General features: G+C 35.3%; 1 protein-coding gene across 1 annotated transcript; it reads left to right on the forward strand.

The window, feature by feature from the left end:
* Positions 1-21,941: 21,941 nt before the first annotated feature.
* On the forward strand, positions 21,942-24,056 carry LOC149234660 (galactan beta-1,4-galactosyltransferase GALS1-like). Its single transcript, XM_089461220.1, has 2 exons — positions 21,942-23,241; positions 23,333-24,056. Exons 1-2 carry the CDS (start codon positions 22,058-22,060, stop codon positions 23,688-23,690), a joined length of 1,542 nt encoding a protein of 513 aa, XP_089317346.1. The 5' UTR covers positions 21,942-22,057; the 3' UTR covers positions 23,691-24,056.
* The last annotated feature ends 781 nt before the right edge of the window (positions 24,057-24,837 follow it).

Genomic DNA, 24,837 nt, shown 5'->3' on the forward strand with positions numbered 1-24,837 from the left:
ATACTGTGACAAGATCATGATGACATAGTGTGATAAGAGTGTCATAGTGTGACAAGATCATGATCCAATTTGACATCCACGTTGAAATCAGTGTAAACACACTAGCCATAATACCAACAATATCCCCCTTTGGACTTGATTAGTTAACCTCCTGCAAAGCATCAAGTCCTTCTCTCCCCCTTTGACATCAAGGGAAAATGGTAGAACCAAGATGAGAGAAGTACTCCCCTTGAAATGCTCAAAAATATAAATCTGATATTTTGATAGAATTTTATGTCCTACACAGTATGTGAAACAAGGAACTCGGTTGCAAGACATGTCATCACAATCATAACCTCTCATGTTGACCATGATCCCTTTGAGTACATACTGGGGCTGCAAACATGCCAACACTTTTTCTTCTACAATAAACTTATTTTCCTTTTGTAAGTGACATCTAATTGTTGACTAACAATGTTTAATGATATGAAACAAATCCCCTTCGATAAAATACATGGTTTTAATAAGATTGATATATGACTCTTCTACAAGCATGCCTATCACCAATAGATGACTCATGACTACATGGACTCAAGTTACATCATTCGATTCAAATGACCACACTTTTACAAAGCATGTTGGACCCAATGTGTCTCTCTATGGTCGATGTACCAAAGTATGACTATGTGCTCTCCTCTATGCATGATCAATACAATGATATGTGAAAAATACATGGCATCCATGAACAATAACAGTAGGAGTACAATACATGTCATATGATATCTAATGGTTACTCTCAATAAATAGGGATCTCAATAGCAACATATGTGGAGTTCTCATCAAAATATAAATTAATACCTTTTACAACATCTAAAATCCTCACAAGCCATTAAGTATAACATAAAAATAAGACTGATCAACAACAACCATACTCTACACAAACAACATAACTTATATATATCCTCCTCATCAATGAAAGTGTCAAACAAACAAAGCATCAAAGAGGTAGCAAAAAATAATATGGGATGAGGAAAAATCAATAGCTTATGAACTCATCATAGATCAACACACTCTCATACAATCCCAAGAAACATATAGGCATCATCAATAGTCTGATAATTCCCACAATAAAGCAATTTTAGATATAGCAAGTTTCTCTAAGCAGTGGCTTTTCCCTCTTTTTCCAGTAAGGAACCATAATGTCAACAATGAACTATCGAAAGAATATGAGATTATCTCCTTGAAATTGTTCCAATCCTTCATCACCAATCCTGATCATAATAGCTTTACCATATGTAACATTAGTAGCAGAAATCATCTACACCAAAAGAATAATCTAGCAACACATAGAATCATCATTAAAGTTGAACCAACAAACATGTAAACCTTCCTTTCATGCATCACCCCCCCTAAGCTCATGCACCTCTCATCCATTTCTGCAGTCCTTTTAGAAATATGCATAAGATATAAGTGAATGCAGTGGGGATTGTCTTCCCATACATATTTGGTTGTTGCTCCTTCTTTCTCCAAATCTAAATTAACTACTTCTTTTCATTGGATGGCTTGAAGATTATGGACTTCCTACAATCTTTGGCCTTGTGTCTGAGATTTTGACACATGTAACACCTCATGTAATAAGAAACTTGGTTGATACTTATAATATCCCTCGGTGAATGAGTAAATATTTTAAGTTATCTCTAATAATAGTAACTTGGAAGACTATAGGCTAATAGAAGGCCTAGTTTAATGTTAAATATAAATATTTATTCGATTTTAATTAAAATAACAAGATAAGTTAGGCTTAGCCAAAGAATCATGGGAATGTGAAAATGCTAAATGAAAATTTCACCTATCAGACAGTTAATGGATAGTTACTCCTCTCCCTAGAGATACATATCCTAGTTTGGGAAATGAAAGCCAAAAAGGTAGAGAGGAACCCGAGGCAACCATGAAAGAGGAGAAGAGAACTCATTACCTCAGACAAGATTCTGTGGAGGTAAGGAAGGATGTTGCCACATAAATTCTTGAGCTGGTTGTAGCCAATGGAATTTTTGTACAAACTTGAGAGTTTGTGAAAGTTTTGAGCATGAAATTCTGGAGCTGGTTGGGGCCAGTGGAGTTTTTGTGCAAACCTATGTGGTCTCTATCCAAGGACTATCCTAAAGGGAAATTGGCTCGGGGGGAGCTTGGGTGGAACACCATGCTCAATGGTTGAGAGGAACATTTTTCCATTCCCTAATGATTCCTGTGACAACCTAACTAACTAGAGTTGATAAGTATTGTTATGAAATTAATGTCGTGGTTTCATTCTAGATTAATAGATTTTATGCATTGTATGCCATTATATGTTTATTCTATGAAAATATATGTTCATATATAGAGAATGAATGAATTTTGTAAGCAACCTATTATGTTCTTTACAACATACTAAGTAATGTTTGCGAGAACACATTGCTCTTTATAGAGGGTTGTTTGACTGAGTAATATGATAGGGTCGCAAGGAAATTAAAAGGGGATTTAATTATAACCTAAAATATAAAAGAAAATTATTACCATATTTAATCCTACTATGGACCATAATAGTTTTTAGATATAGTCGGGTATTTGCCAACAACCTAGAAAACCTTCCTGTGTCCTTATTGTCCAAGTGGTAAATCGGGTGAAGGCCGCCCTGAATTACTTAAGTGGAAGAATAGAATAATGGAATTTTCGATCAATACTTAAGAATGACAAGATGATTCGAAAAATTTGTCAAGACAGTATGTGCATCGAGCATATAAATACAAAACCCTCTAGCTATATAAATATCTCTTTATAAATATTTGTGTCACAATTAAGAAAAGTATTTATAGTAAAGGAAGAAACTCTATGCACAAGAGAAAATGGTCTTATTAACTAAACAAATCACTGTTAAGAAAGAACATAGCCCATATTTAATTAATGTAAATAAATAATACATAAATGGGAAAGTTAGAACACAAACCATACTTATATATGTTCTTACATGATAAAAAAAATATGAAATTTGAAAATTAACAATGGAGGCCATACTCAAAATCATTTAAATAACTAGAAAATCCAGTCTAATAATTAATGTTACCATTACGGGCAGAGTTTATCCAAGATTATTGATGGTTATAAATCTATGAAATGGATCGAAGATAAAATGAAAGGGGTTGCAAACTAAAGGCCAAGTGAACACGAGCAAGAGACATGAAATATACATCGTTATACAATCTCCTGGAAACTCTAAGGTACCAAAGTAAAATCGAAACATAATTTCCCCAAATGAAGACATGGAGGATAGTGAGGAATTAATTAGCTTGAGAACTTGGCCAAAGATAATGAAAATCTGAACCAAAACTTATATGACATCCTCGAAAACACAGAATTATCTGTAATAAAGCAAATTACCACATATCAGTTAGGGTAAGAGTAAGAAGAGAATATTAGGAGAGAATTCATGTGTGGGAATCGAGATCTCATACCTGAGAGTTGGTGGGGAAAGCCTTAGGGAGGCCATGGAATCATGTGTAGTAAACAAGAATTGCTAGATAGTATTAGGATAATACGTGGATGTCCTAGAAGTAGCATGAATACCTTGCATACCTTGAAGTGAACCATTAAAATTATCAATGCATAGTTGAATGTAATAATGAAATGTCATAGTAAATAACCTTTCTTGGCACCAACCTGGCGTTAAGGCCACCAAACCAACCACACTCCAAGCCAAAGTTAAAAAAAAAAGAAACCATGTTCAATAAGAACCCAACCTGCAAGGTAAGGATAAACCCTCGATCAGCAACTACAACAAAGAACAAAAAAAAGTGGTACATTCTTCAAGGCAAATATAGTGTAAAACCTACCACAAATGTTGAGGAAATCCTTCAACCACAGTGGTATGTTCTAGCCAAATGGGTGCACAAACAATGGTTGTAAACCATTTCTATTGAGGGGGTTAGGGCTTCTTCTATACGCTCCAGAAACAAAACACCAAAGTAAGATAGACCTCCACTGTGAAAGAGAAATATATCAAAAGGTTAGCTTGCAAAACAAAAGTAAAAGAATTCGACCTATATTGATAAGTAAAAATAAATAGTGCAACCTATCTTTGGCCATACTCAAAACAAAAATCTTATCACCATAGTTGCAGAGCTTTTTTTACACTATGGACTACAAAAATAGAAACCCTCGCGATACCAGAAGGGTTGGAAGTTATCTCTAACCCACCCATACACCTTGAGTTGTTGATCTGTGGTCCAAGTGTAGTGCATTGTGGATCAGGGACCTTACTCACGTTGATGATCTGAACGCCACTTGGTAGCAGATTAATGTGCATCGAAAAAGTTTGAGCATCAAATCAATAAGAACTTAGCTATATCACCACACTTCCTTCAATAAGATTCTACAGGCACATGAAAGGAGAATATCACATTTGCAAATGACGTTAACCTTAATACCTTCAAGTATAAACCATAAATGTAAGTCTACAGAACCAACAAGCTTAATGTAACACCCTCCTCCCACATCTACCCAAGCAATCGGCCAACTGAGGTAAAAATATGACGAAGAGTTACTATGATATGATTCAACTCCCTATGTATCAGTTAAGGAAGTGGAATTGATGGAACACAAACAACCTAACCTCATGAAGTTGGAAGTTAAGGAAGTTGGAACCTCTCATGAAGTAGTGTATGAACCAGTAGCAGTTCAATTTGGCATAGAAAGAGTTACCAATAGAGCAGTAAATGGTTTGGTGGATCCATCAATTGAAATTTTTGATGTTAACTTTGATGAAGAACAATTAACTAATGATGAGTGGTTGCACATGATGCAACAGAGAGATCTCATTGATATGTTGTTATTTGGTGAGAGAAGCCCACTTGTGTTTGGAAGCCAAGTGGAAGACAACCTATTTGCAAAAGTAGAGGTTGGTAAATATGTGGAAGAGAAGGCAGAGAAGGGAGAGGAGGAGGAGAAATCTCTCACTGCAAAGGATAATGAAGATGTTTTTAAAATTGATTTTGAGGTTGCAGGTGTTGAAATTTGGGCAACTATGGGACAAATTTCCCATGAGAAACCCAACTACCCCAAAGGAAATCCCATCATTCCCTAAAGAGGATTTATATTGTTCAAAAGAAAAATATATTTAATACTAATTTGAATTTTATGTTTTCCACAAAGATTACAAGGTCAAGCTTATAGAAACTCATGCCAACTCCCATGTAAAGATCCACATCCCAAAATCAACTATAAGTATTCATTTGTTGTGCCTCATTTTAATATAAACACATCATACATATCTCTATGATTTGAATGTTCTATTGGATCGCATGCAATAGCTCACTTACCTATGGTAACTCGTATCTTTTCTATACCTCAAAATTATCTATGGCATCACATTGTCTCTATACAGTATACATTATAATGAGTATCATATCTTTTATATATATGGTTGTCCTTTTTCATTGACTCGATTTACAATAGCCCACATCATCGAGGCTCACATTCAATTTTATAATCTTTTTGGTTCGTATCATATACTATTTCATGCTCTATGATCCATTTCTCATGCTTGATATCACCATGGCTCACACTTACATTATTTGTACCTCAGCATGCATATGTTATTCCTGTTGCTCTTACATTTATTTTTCAATTGCATTCTATCACTGAGTGGCTCAGTTATATTCTTTTATGACTCACATAAACTTGAATTGCATTCATAATTCAGTCACTTATATCATCCCAGTGGCTCACACATGTAAATTTTGGCTCACTATTAGTTCTAGTGACATCACACTATGTTACAATGGCTTGATTCCATAGCATTAGATTTTTTTTTACAATGTATGGTATGCGATACTTCTTATGGCTCACTCCTTTTATCTTTGTGCACGACATCTATCACTTGTATAATTAATATGTGAAGCGTATATGTTTCTATTTATTGCATATGATCCTCTGTGGCATGTATCTGTTGCAAGGTGTGATCTATAAAAATGACTATGTCAATACCTTTTGACATAAATTCCATTGGTTATAATATATGATGGATGACAATATAGTTGTGCTTATGTCGTATGACAAAGTAACCCTTTTAATGGAAATAACCTTGTATGGCCTTGTGTGGGAAAACATCATTGTTATGGAATTATCCTATGATGCATATCTATGTCCTTACGTTAAATATGTATGACATGTAAGCTACAATGTATTTAAGACATCATATTTATGTATGGTTTGGATGACAATTTTGTATGGAAGGGATGTATGGTTATATGAAAGGGATGTTGATGTATGGTAATATGTAACAATGATATGTGACACAATCCATATATGACTATGATAGTGAAAAAATGATAGTATAAATGATATGGCAGTGATCTTGATGAATGCAACCGTAGTGATATATGATGGTTGTGACCTCACTCTTATATTATGACAATGACCTTGCTCTTACATTATGATAGTAATCTTTGATGGTAGTATATATTTGATGATGAATCTTGATAGTGATGACCTCTAATAGTGATGATAGTTATTCCCATGACATGGATGTTACTTCTTGTGGTAGTGATATGGTGACAACTCTCTAGAGATTAGATCATTCAGTCCAAAAAAATAGTTGTGAACTGACTTGGGTTAGACCTAGGAGGCCTAATGGGGTTGATGTATCTCATTCTCATTGTACTTCGTATCTCAACTAACCAATTGATGAATAACTAATAGAAGAAAAATCTAGTCAAGTTTTCCCCCTTGTGGCATTTTGCCCTAGTCACTGATCTAAATAAAGGTGTTGCTATTGTGTATGTTTTTCTTTTGTTATTCCTTATTGTTCCATTGGATTTTTTTATGTTATTGTTCTCTCTATATAATTGCTAAATGATGATATGATGTTATGGGGTGAACGTAATGTGGAAATGTTGAAAATGTTTAAAACTACAATTATATTTAGAAAAGAACAAGAAAACCCTAAAATTAACAGTAGGTGATGATTCCCATTAATCGGTATATTTTGAAGATCATCGTGCCATCCTCCAACCTTAAAACTATCCTTTTCTCACATTAATTCACATTTTTTATTATATTATGCTTAGTAAGAGGAGTAAAAGGTTTTTGTTATAGTATGTGGCATAATGTGGTTTAATTTTAGGAAAAAGAAGCATTTTTTAGGAAATTAGTATACAAGGGCTTGATGGAGACATCTAGGAGAGAATCTAGGGGGTTTTTCCACCTCCTTAACTCCCTAACACAACTTGGGATCATAACATCCTCTATCACCAATTCAAATTCATTAACAACTGAGTAACTCCTAGTACAAGTAAAGCTCAAGAGGGATAAGATCCACCATTTCTGAGATCAAGGAGGGAATCACTCCTATTTTCAAGGGAATTCCTATTAGCTACCCTTTTGTATAAATAAACAAGATGAAAATCTCATTAGATTCAAAGTTTTAATTAAGCTAGGTGTAATTATTGAGCTTAGAACTTGACATTGTCATTTTGAAATTTTATGTGATGTATGAAACCTTTGCTTTTGATAATGAGAAGTTGGTTATTGAGTTACATATGAGCAAGTTTTAGAGGGCTAAGACCCTTGGGTTTGGGCCCAACCTAGAGGCTTTGGTCCCTCTTTTGTACTTGTGTTTTGATCTCGATTCCAAGAATTTCTTAGTTTCTTTTATTTCAATAGAGGTTAAGCTATAAAACCATGTGAGTACAATCTTCTACATCACCTCTCTTGTGGGAGAATGGGTGGAAGGATTCACAATCTCAGTCCAAAAATATTATGTTTAAGATTTCTTGGAAATAGATGAATGCTAGTTGTTTCGCTTCACATTTTCTTTCTATGGCTTAGAAGCCATTTTAGTGATTAGAGTAGTGTTATGGCATAAAATAGAGGTTATTTAAATTCAAATCATCTTTTCTATCATAGGTTATATCACTTTGTTAATGATCAATGGATGTATGCATGTGGCTGGTTGCAAGGCTGTGTTGATATGCAAGGGAGGGAACTTCCTCCACCTCCATATTGGACTCCTCCGTCTTGGAATCCTCCATTGTAGAATATTTAACAAAATTAACACACATGAAAAAATATCAAAGACATAGAAATGGTGGAAAAGGCCTCAGCCTTACTATATTCCTCTCATAATGCAATGCAATTTACAAATAATGATAATAATTCAAATAAATACATGAGAAAGTTTGTCTCAAGATAGTACGTCTATCTTGGACACTATGGTTGAAAAAATCTCTCTTCCAAACACTAATCTAGGAGCCTAATTAGTTGGAGAGAATCTATCAACCAACTAGGCCTAAACTGACTCCTAACCATGAGGAACAAACTCAATCTAGAAAGGTAGGATTAAATCCAACTTTCTTGATTTTAATTAATTTAATTATTTTGGGCTTATAATTGTTTTTAACACATGAGAGTGAGGCTAACATTCCCCCCCTCAATGATAAGTCCAAAATAAGAACCAGGAACCATATTCCAAGTTCTCATGCTCAAACTATTGACCCTCAAAAACACTTCCTGAAAAACCGCCAAAGTTGGATGCTAAAAAAACTCCAAACTGAAGAGAACATGAATCAGCTACAAGTCTAATTCATCTTTGAATTTTGCTTGATGACTCCATCACGTGCCAAGCTACAAAAGGATCCATCTTTCCTTTGCTTTCAATCAACATCCTTTCTCCGCTGACAAAATGTTGATGATAACAATTGGCGAATTTTCTTTGTCCACTAACAAAATATTTAGAACGCCCACTGGAAAATTCGCTGATGTCAAAATTGCTCACTGTTGTTTGTTGAAAACTACTCACTACTACTTTTGTTATTGAACGCTCACTAGCGAATTTGTTGATGCAAAACTTCCCACTAGCTACTTGATGTTGATGATGGCAAAAATTGTTGATCACCCACTGGCGAATTTGTTGATGATTCCCACTGGATGCTTTTTCGATGCCCACTCGCAGATGAGGATGCCCATTGGATGGTTTGATGAATACTTCCCACTGATTGTTTTTTCTAATGTTGTCGAGACTTTCAGTTTGACAACCACCTTCAATTCCATTATCAATTCCCCCCCTTGTCAGTTGAAATGAGAGACAATCATCTAAACTTGATTTCTGAACTCCCCCCCTTCAGGTGTAGGAGAGTTTCACCATATTCATTTTACTGTAGAATTGGTCTTCATGTGAGACTGAATCCTTCAGTAACACATAGACAATTTTTTGACTATAGATGACCACTTCCAAGGATCAATCCATGTGTAATTAATCTTCACTCTGGGTGGTTGATTTCTCTTGCAGCATCTTTTGGATGAATGATTTTTCTTGCCACAATGGTGAGAAGGATGGAGGTCAAAGCATTTACTCTCCATATGGCCATTTCACTTACAATGGTTACACTTAACCATATTCTGATCACTGTCTAGAAAACCAGCACTTACAAACTAAATTGGTTTTGAGAAATCTGGAACAAACAAAGTGTTTTCTTTGTTGTATCCTAGGCCATGTCGATCTTTGTTGAAGGAGATTTCTTCCCAAGGTCTAATCACTTTCTTGGAAAGACTACCCTGTTGTTGTTATGCATACTTGCGGATTCTTCTAACATTTTGTCCTTGATTTATTAAATCTGTGGTATCACACTGGGCATCAATCATGAACAATTCATTAGTTTGACATGTTGCATCAAACTGATCAATTTGATCCTTGGTACTACTTGTTGCATCATTAAGTAGTACAACTGGCTGGATGAGATCACTTGTGTCGCAACTTATATCAACCTGTTTTCTTAGATCATCTGTGTTGCAACCTTCATTAATATCTTGAATAAGATCACTTGTATCACAACTTTCATTTGTTGTTGTGATGAGGTCTTCTTTGTCACAACTTGCATATGTCTTCTCTACACATTGTGCATCAACTAAATCTTGTTTTTCACTTAACTTAATTTGGAGTGCGTGAATGAGTTTTTCTTTCATTTCGAGCTCAATTTGAAATTTTTTGCTGCTTCTAATGTACTGGTCATTTGATTGATTAAGGTTTGATTCTGCTTCAACTTCCATTCCAGTATTTCAACTTTGCTCTGTAACTCATGATTGCAATCTTGAAAATCTTTGATCTCCAGTTCTGCACTTTGAAGACGTTTTCCTCCGTTACCCAGTATGAATTTTGGCACACTCGCTTGTACTGGCTCGCTTGCTTGCTTGAGTTTTTTTTATGCTTGCTTGTAACACTTGCTAGATTTGAAGATCTCGTTCGCTTGAATTCTTGAACTTGCGTGCCTAGTTTAGTTTATCAATGGAATGGTTGAACTCATGCTCGCTTGAATTTTGTACTAGGATGAGGGTGTCGGATACCACCGAAAATGCACCCAATGTTTACAATGACAAGTTCAAGTGATATTGACTCACTTGAAGATAATTGAATCACTTAATTGACTCAGTTGAGGAGAATTGACTCACTTTACCTCCTATAAATTCACAATTTGGGTGTCGGTTTCGACCGAGAATGCACCCTTACAATTCAACTCAATTTTATTTGAATTTGTTTACAAGTTAACTTACAAATTATGATTTTTCAAGTTACACAATGACCAATTGTCATTGAATGTTGATGTAGTCTTTTGAAATGCATGAGTTTGTAGTTGCATTAACTTGATTGCTTTGCGTGAATTTGCTTGTTGATGTAGAATGCTGATGTTGCCAACTTTGATTATGTGTTGTAGTTGCGCAAATGCATGTGATTGTTTGTGCTTGATTGAATGCTCGTTGCAACTTCTTAATTTCAGGTGCTTTGATTAATGTGCTTGTTTCATTCACTTGCTTTAGACTCCTTGTGTGTGTTAGATAAGATAATTGTAGTGTCAAAACTAGACACAAAACATGCACAATCAATCACTACACAAGGTGTACCTAAGATCCCCTTATTCAATTTCGGGCGGATCTAGGACACTTCAACACCACAAAAAATATGTCTTTATTAAGTATTTGAGTACATCAACCTTTCATCTTTACAACATCTTCGTTGAAACTTCTTAAGCACAAAGTTTGAGAACTTCTTGGAGGTAAATTGTCTTCAAAAGAATCAATATTCACTGACTCAATTTCTCTCAAAGTAAAAAATGACTTTGGATTAGAACAATGACTTTCTCTTTTAAAAGTATTCCCTTATCACTCCAAATTTACAAAATATGCACCTTATAACTCCACAAAATCACTTATTACTCAATTACATAAAAAAATACAAATTACTTCCAAAACAACTTTATGAAATCATTTTATAAAGTGAATTGATTTTAAAAATTTAAAGCACTCCTTATATCTCCAAAATAATATTTCTTTTCAAAAAATACCTTATTATTCCACTCACTTATCACTCAAAATAAAAACACACCTTATCACTCCAAAACTTTAATAAATTTTTATAATTTCTTTTAAACTCCCATTTAATAGAATTTTATGAAATTCTTTTAAAAGGTGAATTAAAATGTGAATGGAGTCACTTTAAAAGTGAGTGTATCTCCTTTAAAAATGTCAAAGCACACTTTTAAAAAATGTATTTTGAGAAGTTACGTACGACAACATATGGTGAAGGTGAAACGAACTACAACCTGCTCGCAGAGAGGATTCGAACTCTCGCTTCTGCTGCGCTAAATCTGATATGTAGAAGACTCCAACAACTTCAGAAGTGTCCACGTGAGATTCGAACCTTCGCTTTTGCTGTGAAGCGAAATCTAATAGTTTTTTTTTGCAGGCATGGCAGATGAGGTCAATTGTCTCCGTTATTCCATGACGATGTCGATCAGAGGGATCCATGGAATTCGTTTGAAATGTTGCCCCTTTAAAAATATTCTTTGGAGAAGTGGCTCAACGCTGGTCTTTTTAAATGTCTACTTCCTCCACACTGGTTCATCGATACATTCATGTTGCAGAAGTCCAGGCAGCAACAAAAAAATCCGGCATGGTATTATCTTTCAGGCAGGTCCTGTCCATGCATAGTTAGCACTTTCATGCTGGATGGTTCACACTAGTCTCTTAAATGTTCTTGGCTCCCTTAGGAGTTGAAATCGTTACACAGTGTATTGAACTCAGCCCTTAATGAAGTAATACTCTGTCCAGCGAAGGGAAAGAGGCACCACGGCTTTCACACCAGCTCTCGACTAATTCGACTCCTCCAAAATACACTGCTATAAGCATATGTATGGCTTCAAAAAATATGTCACTACAGTCATATAAACACAACCTCAGTGAGAGAAATGTTGCTACAGGCATATGATCACAGCCTCTAGAGAAGTTTCTACAGGCATGTATAAATTCGGTCTCAAAATAGAAGTTCTGAACTGAAGTATGGGCTTGACAGCGATTTGATATCAGAATAAATTGCTAGAAAATAGGACAAGAAAACCTCCAACATAAGACTGATTTGATTCTCCTTGGAGGGATGTTTTGGCACTATAAGTTTGCTGCAACAAACCAAGTTTCCCAATGGATGTTATTCTGGAGCGGATCACTAGTCACCAAGGATATTCAACCCTTTCCTTATAATGCACAAATAAATAAAATGTAGCGTCCGATTTCAAAAGAAATTATCTTTCAAATTCGTCCCTTGGCTTGAATGCAATCTCTTCGCATGCAGTCTCCCATCTTAGCCATAAAATTTAGTCTGCCACGCATAACTCAAAACAAATACATATTTTCCCTTAGCTTGGAAGGGGCCAAGTCTCAGGCCCATATGGCTCTAGTTAAGATATCGCCATCACTCATAATCTTCCATGTAAAATTACCACAAAATCATTTAGGCCCTAAGAACTATAATGCTTTGATACCACATGTAAAATAATTAACAAAATTAACACAAAAAATACCGGAGACATAGAAATGGTAGAAAAGGTCTTAGCCTTATTGTATTCCTCTCATAATGCAATGTAATTTACAAATAATGATAATAATACAAATAAATACATGAGGAAGTTTGTCTCAGGATAGTAAGTCTATCCTGGACTCTATGGTTGAGAAAATCTCTCAACCAAACACTAATCTAGGAGCCTAACTTGTTGGAGAGAATCTCTCAACCAACTAGGTCTAAACTGACTCCTAACCATGAGGAATAAACTCAATCTAGAAAGGTAGGATTAAATCCAACTTTCTTGATTTTAATTAATTGAGTTATTTTGGGCTTATAATTGTTTTTAACAGATGAGAGTGAGACTAACATCCATTTTCTCTTTCCACCCCTCAATTTTGTCTAGAAACTCTATTTTCAAAAGTCACTTTGCCTAGTAAACTTAGGACATTGTGAGCATTCATCCTAGTGCAAGACAAACCTCTGAGAGGTCTTGGGCTTGGCTAGGGGGATCAACCCAACCTTCCTTCATTATCTTTAATCTCCATCCACCTCTCCATACTCTCAAGACATCATTTTCACCCTAAAAGGTCTCTCGGAACCCCTCCTGTAGCATTACAGGCCCTCCTGTAGCAATACAGGACCTCATGTAGAAGCACCTGTAGCAAGCCTGCAACACCACTTTTCTTCACCAATTTTGATCCCCACATCAAATTTAGGTCAGTCAAGATGAATAATGACTCCAAGTTGTGATTTTATGATCAGGGGAAGCTCCTAGGCCACTCCAACCATTCATTTTCCTCACTGCAAAACAAAGTAGAATTAGTTTTTTTAATCACAAGTATGATGCAAGTTAGGTTTTTGATTTTCAAGCAAGTGTGAAATAGGTAGATGATACATGCAATTATGTTGCTATTATGATGAATTATGCAAGATAAAGTAGCTTTCTCTCTTCAAGTAGGTTAGCCCTTATCCTTTCATGAAATTATTAGTTAGCATCTACAAGTTGAGCAAATGGAATTTCCACTTTCATAGCTAGAATTAGTTTTCAATTGTACTTTCATCAGCGATATTTCACAATAGTTCAGTAGGAGGAATGATCTCTTATCACTTTTATTTAATGTTATGACTAAGGGTGGCATGTGTAGAATCCAATTTGATGTGCATATAGCATTGTCACCTCTAAGTTTGTATGAACCCCAGGTTGATAATTTGAGTTGAGGACCCTTGGGAGTTGTAACATTCTTGGTGCAATACCAGGCCTCACCACTTTTTGTTGTTGTTGCCAGGGAGGTGTCTAAGTTGATGTTGTTTCTGCTTGAGCATTGTTTTATGTTTTTCATATAGTTTTTGAAAAAGTGAAAAATAAAATAAAAAAATAAAAAATTCTTTCATGTCTTGTAGGAGTAGGGATAATCAAGGAAAAATATTACCAAAAACCCCCACACTCTCAAGCAGTCAACCTTCACTCTTCTTCAGTGACTATGAGCTTCCCTCTGTGATTGCAAGGGAGTTAAAGGACCCTCTAGGTGAGAAACCTGAAATTTTTGAAGAACCTATTGGGGAAGAAGAAGAACCCACTTCACCTACCCAAACTATGGTTGAAAATAGGGACAATGACTTTTTCCCTTTAGAGAGACCAATGGAGAGGCTAGAATGAAGAATGTAAGCCCTACTTCCCTTCCACACTTCCATGGCTTAACCTCTGAGGATCCTGAAACCTTAATGTTTGGATTTGGTGTTGTTTGTAGGACCTATGACTATGCTTCTGATGAATATTAGACCTAATGAATCCATAGAGGACTATGAGGAGATATTTCAACTCAGTTATAGGAGGGCCAACTGTACCCTTGATCAAGATTCACTCAAGTTATTTCTTCTTAAAGGGATCATGGAGGATATGTTGGAAACCCTCAACGTGTTGTCTCGACGAGATATATATCAATTAACCTGTGATGCCATCAAAATTGTATTCAAGAATCACTCTAGGGTTGCCATGAAGAAGGGTAGGGCTAGTCAAGGCCTGGTTAGTTTCTCTCCCTCCACAACATCCATCAAGAATGAGATAGGGAACATGTTAGAGGATTTCAAGAGTGAAATGTTGCATACCTTTGCATTGCAAATGGATAGCATGAAAATCAAAAGAAATTAGGAGGAGGCAGAGAGGGCACTATATATTTTATACCCTAGATGCACCAAAAGACATCCTAGGAATGAATTCCCATTGAATGTCATAGAAGTATAACTAGTTTGTGAATAAAATCATGCAATGGAAAAATGTCCCTCTTTTCTAGGACTAAAATTTGTATACCAAGGGGAAAAAGGTGGGTCAGAGCAACTTTGCTTCATTAATCAAATAAAACCTCAAGGACCTAGGCCATATCAATAAGGCATGCAAGGTGCACATTACTCTTATTATAATCCAAATTAGAATGCACCTTTGCAACCTTGGTACTCTTCCACTCATCCATCATGGTCCACACCTCCTTCTTTTCCTTATGCTCCTCCATATCCTCCTCAACCTGTCAACCATCCTTTTCAGCCATATCCACCCCAATATTCTCAATGGGGCAACCCATCACAAGGGTGGAGGCCTCAAGTCAACCAACCTCCTACTTTACTGCCTCCACCCCAACCTCAACCATAACTCACTCATCCTACTCCACCTAAGCAACCTCAAATTCCTTCTCAACCCAATCCAAACCCGAACAACAAGCAAGCACAATAGGTCTACAGTGGAGAGACATCTTATCCTTCTTATGTTGTGGAAATCCAAGAGATCAACCTTCGGTCTGGGAGAGTGCTCCCAGATAATCACCCACCTTCTCCACTTGAAGAGATTGAAGAAGAGAAGGAAGAGAGTGCTCCTCAAGTCAATCCACCTCCCTTTCCTGAGAGGTTGATCCACCCTAGCTAGCACACCCCAAAAGAGGTTGAACTTCTGGGAGAATTGAAGAATTTGTGTGTTAAGATACCCCTTCTCTAGGCCATTAAAGATGTTCCCATCTATAATAAGATTATCAAGGAAAAATGTTTCAAAAAGCTTGGGAGAAGAAAAAGAGACACCCCCACCATAAATATTGTTGGGAAACTATCTGATTTGATGCTTGGGAGGGTGATCTTCCTAAAATATCTAGACCCTAGAAGCCCAGTAGTGGATGTGCACATTGATGGCATTATAATCCCTAATACCCTGATTGATATTGGGGCTACAATCAATGTGATGACTAAGGAAACCATGCTAAAGCTAAATCTCCAAGGGGCTTTGAGGAAGACCACCATAGTGTTGCAACTTGCAGACAGATCCACAGTAGCTCCTGAGGGAATTGTTGAAGATGTTATGGTCTCCATTAACTCTTGGGAGTATCCTACTGATTTCTTGGTTATCTAAGACAAAACCAAGTTTAATGGCTATCCTCTAATCTTAGGAAGACCTTGGTTGGCCACTATTGATGCTTGCATTAATTGAATGGATGGGAACATGACTTTTAAGAATGGACATTTATAAAAACAAATGGTACTGTATCCTCTTGTTCAAGCTTCTATTGAACATGACTTACCCTTTTGGTTAGAAGAGGAGGAATAGGATGAATTTTATCACACAACCCCCTACCCAATCTGCACTCTATATACTATTACAGGAGGGGAGAAACCTGATGAAGATGACCTCAATGACCATATCCTTCAGAAACAACCTCCCACTCCCATACCAATTGACTGGATGCAAATAAGAGGGAATGGTTGGGAAATAATGTAACTTCTCTTTTAATTTTTTCCTTACTTTGATTTTAATGAAAGGGAATGATTAGGGAAATAATGTAACACAAAAGCAAAGTGGTTTTAGATTCTTTTTTAATTTGTTTAGTTAGTGTGAAATATTTAATATATGTTTTTTATTTGTTTAAATTATAATTAGAATTAGAATTAGAATTGTATTAATCTACATATATTACTGATGTTGATGATAATTAACATTTACTAAGGTTTAAAATTGATATATATATATATATATATATATATATATATATATAGATATATATATATATATATATATATATAATTATAATTATTTAGCACATCAAACTTAATGTGGAATTTTATTCCAAAAAAAATTGCTATTGATTTTTTTATCAAACTTCAAGGTCGTTGAACTCAATTTCGAAATCAAACTAGGTGACATAGGATGCAACAAGCACACGTCGGGTTTAGGAGAGCTCGGGGCTATTTCTCCTCCTTCCAAAAATTTTTCTTTATAAGTTTATGGGAGAATTACAAGCAGTTGTCAGAAGACAGTGGTGCTTCTCATGAAGCAACGATGGTGACGAGCCACATTCATGTTGCTACCCACTTTGGCCAAGCATACTTTCTGTGCAAACACTATCTCGGGGCCAACACAGATATTTACATGTGAAGGTAAATATCTTTGCTATGATTCCTTTCTTCATATTTAAGATGTGAAATAAGATGCATTCTTTTGATAAGTTACCAAATAGATTATGGTAGGGTTTATATACATAAGAATTAACATATTCAAGACCATTATATTTCTCCTCCTCTTCATATGGTTTCGTTGGTAAGAGGCCTGCAAAGAAATTGAGTATGATGTTCTCGAATTTTACTATTCTGATTATGGTTGTACTAGTATAAAATTGGAATTCGTTATCATATATGTCTTCCTAATTTCTCAGTGTCGAAATATAGTTTTAACTTTTAAAGTTGATTGATGCATATTTAATTAAATCCTTGGTATTGAACCCATGGAGGAGGCAGTTAAACAATTGCACCAATTTGCACTTAGAGGTTTGAGTTTTTCCATTGATTCTCAATGTTTTTCATATTTTAAAAGTTGTAACCCATGGGAAAATACATTGTAAATTGTTCTTCATTATTTTGATCTAAGAAGGGTGGGGAGAATATCAAGCGCAACTGCAAGGAAAATGTAGAAACTCTGGCCCAATATTTTTTAAGGATGGGGAGAGGTAGTGCCTCTAGTGGCGTTCTGGCTCAAGGTCAAAAGAAGGTTCATCAAGTACGATATCTTATCATCTAAGACTATCTTATATAATAAAATTTTTGAGGGATTAAGATTATTTCTGATTGAGTTCTATTATGAAGTTGTTTCTCAGGGTATTGTTCATAGATTCGTCATTCACCACATAATATTTCTTTTTGAAGCACGTAAATATCATAATTACTTTGTTAGCATGACAACATTATGAAAACCACAAGTGTTCCTCTCATGACATTCCATGTCACCAGGTTTGGTATTAGTCTTTGTTACATGTTTTCACCCATTTCCATCTCTTTTCATCTAATATTGTTTTCAACCATTGTCGATTAATTGCACACATCCTCAGAATTCTCAGAAGGTAAAATCATTTGATCAGAAAACAAGATGGTGAGTAGCAGGATTCAATGCGAAAGGGTTTTCCAGCTTATGAAAAGCAAGAGTGTCGGGAGACCATATCACAAATATTACCAGTAGTTACTATTTTCCTTTTCAAATCTTTGTGTATGTAGGTGCCTGATATTAGTGTTTCTGCGAAGCATATTTTTGTATTGGGGAGACCTACAAATGTGCCTTTTTATGTTTTTTGTGTTTTTTTCTTCAAGGGTGGAAAAACCCCAAACACCTAGCAAAACAACTTGGTTGGTTTGAAAAGCCAACAAAATGTCATTTTAAAGGTGGGAGATGGCTAATCCTGACAATCATTGTTCATTTCAATGAAGTGGGCAGTTGAAACATCTTTAAGACGATAACTTCTTATAGCTCGTTTCTTCAAGATTGTTAATGTCATTATTGTATGAATGTTTAACGTATTTTAACATTTAACAGTCTATGTTTCTAAATCCTCTTGAAAACTGGTATTTTAAAGGGCATATGGATAGTTTATAATATAGTTTATAAGTGTTTTCTTAAAAATAATCTAGATAGTATATTCAAAATGTTGTCGTTTTTGGTCTGTGCTCCTAAGGAAATCTCTCATGGAATGTGTTTCACTACCTATGGGCTTGAAAGTTCCATTAATTGGGAATGTGTTTTCATCATCAATGACTTTGAACATGTCATTAATCTTCAAAAAATGCACAAAATTAATTGGGCATTTGAGAAAATATAAGGGGGAAATGTTTATTGTTTTCTATAGGCTTGAAATTTTTATTTTGTTGATAATATTAATGATTTTTAGACTATTTATTTAGTTTTGTGTGAAAACCTTCCATGGAGAACTTCTGAAACAATTTTGGTGTTGCTTTTCACCTTACAATTCCATACAATTCCATGGATTGTCCAAAACACTTGGTTTCTTCTCTTGTGCTCTAGATTGACATGGTATGGTATGTTATTTGAAAATATGGACACCCCAACGTGCAAGCACCTTTTGGGAAGTTTTTGAGTCCCATGTCTCACATTAAGAGGCATATAATGTTAAGCTTTGAGTTAGGTTTTTTATGCTTTTGATGTATTGAGGCATATAACGTTAAGCTTTGAGTTGGGTATTTTATGGTTTGGTTGTATTTTTGAGCGTTGCTACATATGAGATCTTGATCTTTCAGTGCCTTCTAGTTCCTCAGAAGACATGGCTTTGCCTATGCTGCAAAGGATATTGTTTAGGGTAGACCCTTTTCCTAGAAGATTTCCACCAAAAGAAGATGATATGGACTATTTTAATGTGAAACCATTCCCTATACAAGAACTACTTATGGATCAGATCTCTGAATTTCTTATATGCGAAGCTTTGAACTTTACCAAATGTTGTGTTGAAAGTGCCTGAATCTAATAATATTTCAACTATATATAGTTTTTAGGTCTTTTTGAGGCAAGAGCATGCCATACTTTGCATATTTGAAACCTATTCAAGCTTTGGTGGATGAAGATTGTTGGATCCAGGTCCAAGGAATGGAGTTATGGCTCTGGTGGTTACATGAAGTCATGGGCATTCTTTCATAAAGATATTTGAAGTTTGTACCACATTCATGGATTTCAAGCATATGTAGAATGTGAAAAGAGATGGATCTGAGTTTTAAGCAATTGGTCGACATTTTTTAGGTGTTGCAGTTGGAAATGCAAATTAAATTTATTTGATGACATTTTACTTAAATGTTGGTTTTACTTACTTCCATATTCCCCACTTCTCCTATCGGCGTTCCTTTACACCTCTCGGTGCAAATGCTAGTATATATATATATATATATATATAATAAATTCATCAGGCATGATCACAACCAAATTTCCTTTTGGTTTATTTTCAAATTTGATAAGAAATTTTTCTTTCTTTTAGCTCTTCACATATGATAAATTACATTATATCACCAAAAACCATTATTAATTTTAAATCAATAGTGAAGCAACGATATTACCATAAAAATGATAATTGTGAGTTCATTGGGTCCATAAATGTGAGTGGTATCAAAGAACTACCAATATATAGCGGGCTTAATGGTTAAGAGCATGTGTTTCCTCTTAAGATGTCGCAGGTTCAAAACCAAAGGGGAGTAGAGTATGTATGCCTTCATAGACTTAGCAGTCAAATCGTTGCGTGAAAGTGGGTCCCTTGTCCCACAAACAAAGGAGTCAAATCGTTGCGTGGAGGTGGGTCCCTTGTCCCACAAACAAAGGGGTCTCATACACCAATTTGGTGTCTCACTTCGCTGTGACTTTAAAATTAGATAATAATAATATAATATAATAATAATAATGTTAGATCTAAGGCTTTTGTGATCCATATCGTAGATAAATGTCTTTCGGATTAATCACATCATTAGGATTTGGTATGTTTCGAGCCAACTAATGTGGTTCATCCTCAGGACAAAAAAGATAAACCACATTAATTGGTTCGAAACGTTGACCAAAATTAGATAATAATAATATAATATAATAATAATAATGCTAAATCTAAGGCTTTTGTGATCCATATCATAGATAAATGTCTTTCGGATTAATCACATCATTAGGATTTGGTATGTTTCGAGCCAACTAATGTGGCTCATTTGACAAGAAAGATAAACCACATTAATTGGTTCGAAACATTGACCAAATTCTAATAATATGATTAATCCGAAAAACATTTATGTACACTAATAATACTATAAAACCATTAATACACAAGCAGCATATACCACTATTAAATTTTATATTTACATAAATCCAATGAATAACAAATACTTAATAACCCTATAACATGTATATATGGATGTCCCTATCAAATTCTCCCTCAGAGTTTCATTTTTGTGCACGCTGCCTTAAAAAGGCATTAATAAATGATTAAAGTGTAGGTCGGTAGAATTAATAAATAAGTTGAGTGGTCGTCAATTTATACAACAGCCCGCAGCTTTTGGGTAATATTATATTTTCACTTAATCATGCTTTTGTTGTATATAATCTTTATATAATGGTTTGAAAATAATTTTTATATAACGAAAATGTTAAAAGTATAAAAGGTAAGAAGATGAGATTGAATTGAGAAAGATATATGTGACGAAATTCATGAGTATAAATAATGCGCTCTGTAATTAAAGAGGCAAGTTGAAGTGGGATAACGGTAAATTAGAAGATTTAAGCTTTTAAATGTATAGTAAAACTCTTATCGTGCCTTTAACTGCCCAGAAATCTCTTTTAATTAATATTATGCAAAATGATGTATATATATTCTTAATTGTGTTTCGTGCTGAAAAAATATTTTTAATTGTGTAGCAAATGTCCTCTTTTATTCCCTACTTTGATAAAATAAAGTAGGTTAGGAAATTTAGATAATGAAAATTTACAATATTTGCAATTTTGAAATTTTAGATGGATTTCAACTTTGTACTGTATTTTTGTTAAATTTTTGAAAGGCATCGTTCATAGAAGTGTGTGAAAGAATTGTTGGGAGGGTTAAAAGTGGTCGAAATTTAAGTAAAAATTTAAGAAATTTTGTAGATCATGTTTTATTATAGTAGAAATAGATTCAGAATCATAAAAAAAAAAACGCTTTTATAAATACCCAAAATCTTAAAAAAAAATGGACAACTATAACTTAAATTTATAAAAATCAAATATTCAGAAATTTCAATAATTTTGAGAACAAAAAATCAGTTAAATTACACTGACGCTTTTTGAAAACGCAAAGAGTTTGGTTGGAACACGATTTGTTTATTCGTGTGATGCGACATGTTTGAACCGCCTGGCCCCTGTTCTATTCATTGTGGAGGACTTCAGGAATTCCTTGTGTTGAGGTTTCTGCTATGGGGAAACACAGGGAAAAGAAAGATCCAGTGCCGCCTCGATTTATTTCAGGCCGCTTGGAGACTAAAATTCTCATTAGGATCATTGTGGTCATGGGGATTCTGCTTATAGCAGACCAATTTATGCCATTTGGCCGACACGATTTCTTCTCTTGTAAATTCACAGGAGCAGCATTTCTTCAGGCAGATTCGAAGGCGGGTGCATTCAGTTTGGAATTCAGAGCAACAGAGGTGAAGGAGATGGTCAATACTAGCATAGCCATGAACAGCACCAGTGGAAGCACTGAGTTAACTCATGTGGAAGAACATCCGAACAAGAGGGCGTTTCGCCCATATGGAACTGGTGCATACTTGTTTATCCAGATGGGGGCATACAGAGGAGGTCCTGCTACGTTTGCTGTAGTTGGGCTTGCTTCCAAGCCTCTCCATGTTTTTGGGAAGCCAAGCTTTGAATGCGAATGGATCCCCAAAAATTCGTCATCTGGAAGATCAATAAAGGGCAAGGCCCACAGAATGCTCCCAGACTGGGGCTATGGCCGAGTTTACACCGTCGTGGTTATCAACTGTACTTTTTCTCAGAGTGTGGGCACTGATGCTAGTGGTGGAAAGCTCATTCTTCATGCACTCCATGGCAACAAATTTGGGAAAGCTGAGAGAATCATTGCTCTCACAGAAGAAAAAGGTACCTACAATTCCTCTGTTTACAGTCAGGCTCCTCCATATGATTATCTCTACTGTGGCTCCTCGCTGTACGGTGACCTGAATCCTCAGAGAATAAGAGAGTGGATGGCTTATCATGCCAAATTCTTTGGCCCTCGATCGCATTTTGTTTTTCACGATGCTGGTGGAGTGCATCCCCAAGTTAGAAAGGTGTTGGAGCCATGGATTAGGGCAGGTCGAGTGACATTGCAGGATGTAACAGAGCAGGAACAATATGATGGGTATTACCATAATCAATTCCTCATTGTGAACGACTGTTTGCACAGGTACAAGTTCATGGCGAATTGGACGTTTTTCTTCGATGTAGATGAGTATTTCTATATTCCTGGGCAGAAAACACTGGAATATGTGTTGAAGGAGCTCTCTGGCTATACCCAATTCACCATTGAGCAATATTCCATGTCCAACAAGCTCTGCTTGCAGAATGAACTGCACAGCATCTCAGATAACAGTACTTATTCCAGGTAAGACCCATTATAGTTTCTATTAATCCGAAGAAAAAATTCGAATATGTTTTTGGGGTTTGAAATTCAATATGATAATTCTGTTGCGCAGGGAATGGGTATTTGAAAAGTTATTATTCAGGGATGTGAAGAGAGGAATAAGGAGAGACCGCAAGTATGCAGTGCAGGCAAGAAATGTGTACGCGACTGGCGTTCACATGTCTGAGCATGTGATGGGGAAAACACAGCACAAGACAGATGGTTTGATGAGATTCTACCATTATCATGACACAATCATTACCAGAGGAGAGCCGTGCAGGGAATTTGTGACAGCATCGATGAGAAAGAACGTGAGTTTGGTGGGAGGCATTCCGTATGTATACGATGGCGCCATGAAAGCTGTTGCTCCATCCATTAAAAAATTCGAGAGTGACATGATGGGATCCGAGCTCGAATCCATTCTGCAGTGAGCGACCATGTTGGGAAAATTCTGCCAATCGATGAAAGCAAGTACCATTTATGAAAGACCAAATCATTGCAAGAGATTCTTGTTTTACTCTGGAGTACTCTGCATCTAGGTATCTGTTGTAAATTTCCATGTTTGTTTTACCGCATGGAGATTGATGGTATCGTATTCTTTTATAAAGTATGGAATTTCATTTTGAATGGACTATGCTGCTCCATGCGATAACTTGTTCACAGCTCACTCTTACCGAACTTTGTACTGTCTTTGCGAGATCACCGCTTTGAATATGGTCTATTTTGTGGATGACTCGTTTTCATTTTTTGTCCCACAATTAATAGGATTGCCCGGATATTTTTCAAAAGTTGTTATTACACTATATATGCCAAAAGTGGAATATAAAGTTTAATGAAAATTTTCCTTCGTAATTATCTGTACCATGTTCTCTGACCTATATGGAAACTCATTTTTTCTTTTTATATAAATTTTTATTTTTGGTTACTTTTTAAAAATTGCAAAATCTAATCATCCACTTGTCACCAAAACACATTTCTTTCACCTAATAGTCTACAACTCTCATATTCAATCTAAAGTATTCAATTCATAAAACTTGATTAACCATTCAACCATGGTTAATTACATATTCAATTCATAAAACTAGATTAATTTTTCATCCATGGTTAAATACTCTTATCGTATAACCCTATCATGCATTAATCGTATAACAGGCTTTATATTAAATATAAGAGATTGTTTACATATTCAAAATGTGACATCATATGCATCATTTCGCATCAATTGTAAATAAAAGGAAAATTGTTCTCTAAACACTAACGGTTCTCTAAACACACTTAATATCATTCACTATTCCACAATAGCTCCAAAATATATGTAAAGTCACATCAACTTTCTATTTTTTACAAAATTTATAAGTGGAATAAAAAAAATAAAAATAAAAAAGCAACCCCATATACAACATTAGAAACAATTAAGGTAAAAGGAATTTTTCTAGTTTCTTAAAATTGGTTATTGTCGTAGAAAGTATAATTAATCTCTACTCGATTGTATTGATGCTCAATTTATGATAACACATTTGTCACTCCATTTTGCTCCTTATAAATATGGCAAAGTGAACCACATTGAATTGTTTAACT

This window comes from Pinus tabuliformis, chromosome 8, assembly GCF_031772625.1.
Source record: "Pinus tabuliformis cultivar Carrire ecotype Pingquan chromosome 8, CPIR1, whole genome shotgun sequence".
Classification (NCBI taxonomy): Eukaryota; Viridiplantae; Streptophyta; class Pinopsida; order Pinales; family Pinaceae; genus Pinus; species Pinus tabuliformis.

What these genes read in the sequence shown, in the direction of transcription:
- LOC149234660 (XM_089461220.1), top strand. Translation starts at nt 22,058, where the DNA reads ATGGGGAAACACAGGGAAAAGAAAGATCCAGTGCCGCCTCGATTTATT. An exon ending in GATAACAGTACTTATTCCAG is followed by an intron (nt 23,242 to 23,332) that starts GTAAGACCCATT and finishes TCTGTTGCGCAG; the next exon opens with GGAATGGGTATTTGAAAAGT.